Below are 4805 nucleotides of genomic sequence, written 5' to 3'. Positions count from 1 at the left end.
AGAGGCGGGGCCGCGAACGAGCGGCGGCGGGGTCGGCGCGCGGCCTCACGCGCGCGAGACCCTGCGCCAGGCTGTTTCGAACATCATATGGGGGGCTGGCACCGCGCGCGGTCCGGCGGGGCGCGACGGCTGATGGCTGCGGCGTTGGGCCGGCCGCTCTGCGCGTCGTGGGCGCCACAAGGCTGCGTCGTGTGCAGCAGGCGGTGCCTGAGATTGGGCTGCGGCTCATGGGTCGCTCCCTCGCCCTCGCATGCGTTTGGTGGCGTCTGCACATGCCTGCGCGCACGCTCACCGCGCGCTGCTTGTGTGGCGGCTTGTCACGACCGTCGGGGCGGCGTCGCGCCGGCGACCCGGGCGGCTGGCCAGCTGCTGGTGGGTCGTAAAAGAGGACTTTTTGTCAATGCAAATCGCCGCCGCGGGTGCTGGCGGCGGCGGCGCATGTGCACTGCTGGCATGTGCTTGTGCTTGTCCGATGCGCTCTGCCCCGCACGCTTGCGCCCCGCTCTCGCGTCCGCGGCGGCGCCTTCGCTCGTGCTTGTTTGTTCAAAGTCGTAGTGCGCGGCGCAAGCCGCGCTGCTGTGGTGTGGAAGTATCGGTGACTGTCAGATCGAGGCATTTTGATTGGCGGGACGAGGGTTGGCATGGCACAGCGCAGGGGCTGCCAACAGGCGGGGACGCGACGCGACACGCGTCGCAATCCTGCATGCTTTGCGCGCTTTGGCAGCGCGGCAGCGCCCCTTGCGCCGCGCTTTCTGGGCCGCCAGGCCTCTGCCGACCCTCTGCCCTTGCGAATTCTGTAACGCACTTGTGTCGAAATACTGGCTGCGGCGGCGCCAGCGCTGGCAACTGCTGGGGGTTCAGCTGACAGACCAGGGCGCGCGGCGAGTGGGGTCGTGCCTGCTCCAGAATTGCCGGTGGAGGGGCTCTTGGAGGCAGAGAAGGCGTTTTACGTGGAGGCGGGGTGGCGTGCGGCGGGCGGCAGGGGCGGGGCGCGCAGGCTCCCCATCATGCAGCTGCTGGGTATCCGTCCCTAAACCCCTAAATGCGCTGTCGAATTCGCGCACCTTCGTGCTTTTCAGAGGCCGTGGCCACTGCACAACAGCCGTATTGCAGACGGTGGATATCGCGACGTACAGGGACCCCGGACTCCGCGCTTGCCTGGCGTATGAGCGTGGAAGCTGGAGCGGTAGCAGAAGCAAGAGCAGTGGCCGACCATGCTCGAGCATCCTGGGTGCATCCATTCCGTTCCCCAGAAGCTTCCAGCGCTGCCCAGCCACGGGGGGCCGCCTCAAATAGCGGCGCCATGCTTGCGGCAGCACCACGGAGGCGGCCTATTTCCTGGCCCAATCGGCACTCAGCTGCCAGCATTGAACCTCTGTAATGCTGCCGCACGCAAATGCTGGTCACCACCAACACACACACACACACACACACACACACACACACACACACACACACACACACACACACACACACACACACACGCGCGTGCGCGCGCACACACACATACATCCACACACGCACACGCACACGCATACACCACATGCAACCTTCGCATCCCTGCCCCTGCCCTGCATGCAGCACCCAGCAGAACCCTTCCCAGCTGTGCTGGCTGCTGCAGCGACGACGCCATCAGGACTCATCTCATGAGGCACACCAGCTTGCAAATTTGTTAACAACTGCGCCAATGCTGGAAGTTTTGGCAACTGCACAGCAACGTACAGCCTAGGAGGAGGACTGTCTCTCGGCCAAAAAAAAGTTGTGTCGTGTGCACATACAGCTGCTGCGTGCCAAAAACATACGAGACCACACATAATTGCAAACACAGTGGGGACACGCGCGCGCGAGGCGCATCCTGTGCCGCCCAAGGGCCACCAAGGGCGACAAGCGGCGCCGGCTCGCGCGCTGCACGCAGCGCTCGGCCGGCAGGCTCGCAGCGTGCCGAGGCGGCAGCCGTTTAGACACTGAATGTCGCCGCGCGCTGGGCGCTGCCGGCGCGCGCATTTCGCTCGGCGCGCGGCGGGCGCGGCATTTGCAATCGGACCTGGATGCACCGTGGCTCACACAAACAAACGCTCCCCGTATCCAAAATCGACGTCGCTCGCGGGGAGGGGAAAACTGCGATCGACCGAAATACAAGAACTGGCACACCCCTGTTTCTTCACATGTGTGGTTCCAGCAAACAGCGCGGCACCTATGAGAGCCGGCCGGCGGCGGTTGGTTGAGGGACGGGCGCAGCCCGGCAGCCCAGGCGGCTGCGCAGCCCTGCGCCCCTCAAGCGAGCGGGACGGGAGGCCGAAGGGGGCGGCCGCAGGCGGCCGCGCCGCGAGTGGGGGCGCGGCGCGGGGCGGGGAGCTGCAGTGTTTGCGACGTCGGCTTGCGCGCGCAGTTGGCACGTGCGGGTGCGCGCAACCGACGAGAGGCTTCGGTTCAAACGGGGCGGAAAGGAGGGGGAAAGCAAAAGGTGCGAAGCTGCCTGCAGGGACGCAACCCAAAAAACGCGACGAGTGGTCAAAACTGGGGGCCCGCGCGGCCGCGCGCGGCGCGGCGGCCGCAGCGCGGCGGCCGCGGCGCTCGGGGCGGCTGCCAGGGACGGGTCAGGTCGGCGGGCGTGCGGCGCGCAGAGGGGTGGCTGGGACAGGCCGGCACAGCAGCCTCGCTGGCCCCTTGCGGCTGAGCGTGGCGCGGTTGCCAACTGCAGCGCTTCCCCTTGCGAAACCGGGGCCTTGAGCGGCCGGGACACGCGCCACCGCGCCGCACGGCCGCCCGGCCTTGCGCGCACGGGCGCCTACACACACGGTTTGCATGCAAACAGGCACGCAGGAACAACGGCGCCGAGGCGCTTTTGCAGTGTCGTTTGAGCCGGACGGCATTGGCAATTTTGGGCACGACCTGTTGCCAGACACAGACGCTGCACACCGAAATGCGGACGCGCAATCTGCTCGATGGGCGGCCCGACCGCCCTGAAGCTGCCTGGGGTATGCCAAGAAGCTGCCCCTTGCCTTCCTGGGGGCTTCCAACCCCCCCCACAAACGCCGCCCGGGGCCCTGCCGGGAGGCAGCACCGGTGGCCGCCCCGGCGCGGACAGAAAGCACGTGGGCAGCTTCTCAGCAGCTGCTCTCCGAGGAGCTGTCGCGCCTCAGCGCCCTCACAAAGCTGATCAGCACCGCTGACTCATCCACCTGGTGCCGCGGGTCGAGGATGGGTGCAGGGGTTGGTCCAAACAGGGTGGGAAGCACGGGGGAAGGATCAGGCAGGACGAGCTGCATATTTGCTCGCTGGCTCGGCTCCATCTCGCACCCGCCGCAGCTGCGCGGCGTCGAGTGACGGGTGTCGCGGCGGTGAGGGCAGCGGCGCCGGCGCCGCGGGGCGGGCCGCGGCCGCGGGGAGGGCGCCCACCTCGGACATGCTGAAGTGGCGGGCAGTTGCGGACACGAGCTCCTCTTTGTCCGCGGCGCATTCCGGGTCTAAATCGATGGAGTGGGCCTGCAGGTAGCGCTGCAGGCTGGCCGTCCCGAGCTTGCGCAGAAGCAGCGCCGAGGGCGAGCGGGCCGGGGCGTGCGCGGCGGCGGCAGCATGGCCCGCCGGGCGCTGCGCGCCGGCGCCGGGGGCGCGGCTGTCGCCGAGCGCCGCGGCGGCGGCCTGCTGCTTCAGCAGGCGCTGCTGGCGGGCGGCGCGGCACTGGATGGTCCTCTTTGAGAGGCGGCCCATGCTGCGTGGCCGGGGTGGTGGAGGGCGCGCGCGCATGGTGCCGGGGGTTGAGGGTCCCTTGCGTTGATGCGATGCAGCAATCAGTGTCGGGCAACCGTCGAGTCCTAGGAGCATCCCGTGGCAACCCGGTCGACCGGAAGCTGCCCTGCTCTCTGGCTGGAAGAAGAGCCTGCTGGAGACGCGGCCTGCGATCTCCCAGGATTGGTACCAGCCAGCGTCCTCACAAGAGGCCGGCAGGGCCCGGCTAGCGTCCATGCAGGCTCTTTAGAGTACTAAAGAGCTGCTCACCAGGCGAATGTGGATGTGAGAGCCGTACTGGCCGCTTGTAGGCGTTGTTTGTCCCGCCCGCCCCCCCAAGGCGACTAAACCCCCCTGATAAGAAAAACAATGGCTGTGAAACCTTTTGGAAAGGGCGAGCATGCGAGCTGCCCTCGCATTGGCTCGCAGAACCGCAACACTAGGCACTGACACAGTCAGCAGCTGGGGCACCCCACACCCCTCAACTTGCGGAAAAGCAACAGAAAGGCTGGCGTATACCATCGTACTGGCAACACCGTTGCGGTAATTTTAAAGTACCTCTATCGCGTGCCAGCTTACCGGGCAGGTCACTGGAGATCAAGTTTGTGGTTGTGTGTGTCGATCTTTCTGTACTGCTATTCGGCTCCTTTCCAAGTTTCCGAGCTTGTCACCTGATCTTAATAAGGGCTGGTCGCAGCCGCCTTGAACCTTTGCGAGTGGGTGCGAAGCCTGCAACAGAGCAGCGCGCACACACAGCCGCGCATCAGTCGCTGCGGCGACGATGGAGGGCCCCTTCCATCAATACAGGTGCGCCCCGCGCGACCCAGCCAGCAATGCACCCGCCGTGCATGCCAAAACTTACGCGAAGTGCTCGCGAGCCCCGCCGTCGCCGCGCCTCGCCCGCACGCCCCGGCGCCGCCACCGGCTGCTGCCTCCCGCCCTCCCAGGAACGCCTTCCGGGGACGAAATCGGGAAGACCTCAGAAACTTCCCATTCTGCGACGACGCCGCAGCCGCCGCCAGCCCCGCCGCCGCCGCCGCCGCCGCGCCGCGCCCGCCGATCGCGGTCCTGCGGCC

The 4805-nt window shown here is 67.2% G+C and overlaps 1 protein-coding gene across 1 annotated transcript; it reads right to left on the bottom strand.

Annotated features, from left to right (window-relative positions):
* Positions 1-3107: 3107 nt before the first annotated feature.
* MNEG_10640 (hypothetical protein) lies at positions 3108-3711 on the bottom strand (the record flags this gene model as incomplete). Its single annotated transcript, XM_014040887.1, has 2 exons — positions 3108-3182; positions 3301-3711. 2 exons carry the CDS (start codon positions 3709-3711, stop codon positions 3108-3110), a joined length of 486 nt encoding a protein of 161 aa, XP_013896341.1.
* Positions 3712-4805: the final 1094 nt, after the last annotated feature.

Source organism: Monoraphidium neglectum (assembly GCF_000611645.1).
Source record: "Monoraphidium neglectum strain SAG 48.87 unplaced genomic scaffold scaffold02401, whole genome shotgun sequence".
NCBI classification, from domain to species: Eukaryota; Viridiplantae; Chlorophyta; class Chlorophyceae; order Sphaeropleales; family Selenastraceae; genus Monoraphidium; species Monoraphidium neglectum.
The sequence above is the reverse complement of the archived record's forward strand: the minus strand, read 5'-3'. Positions and strand labels throughout refer to the sequence as shown.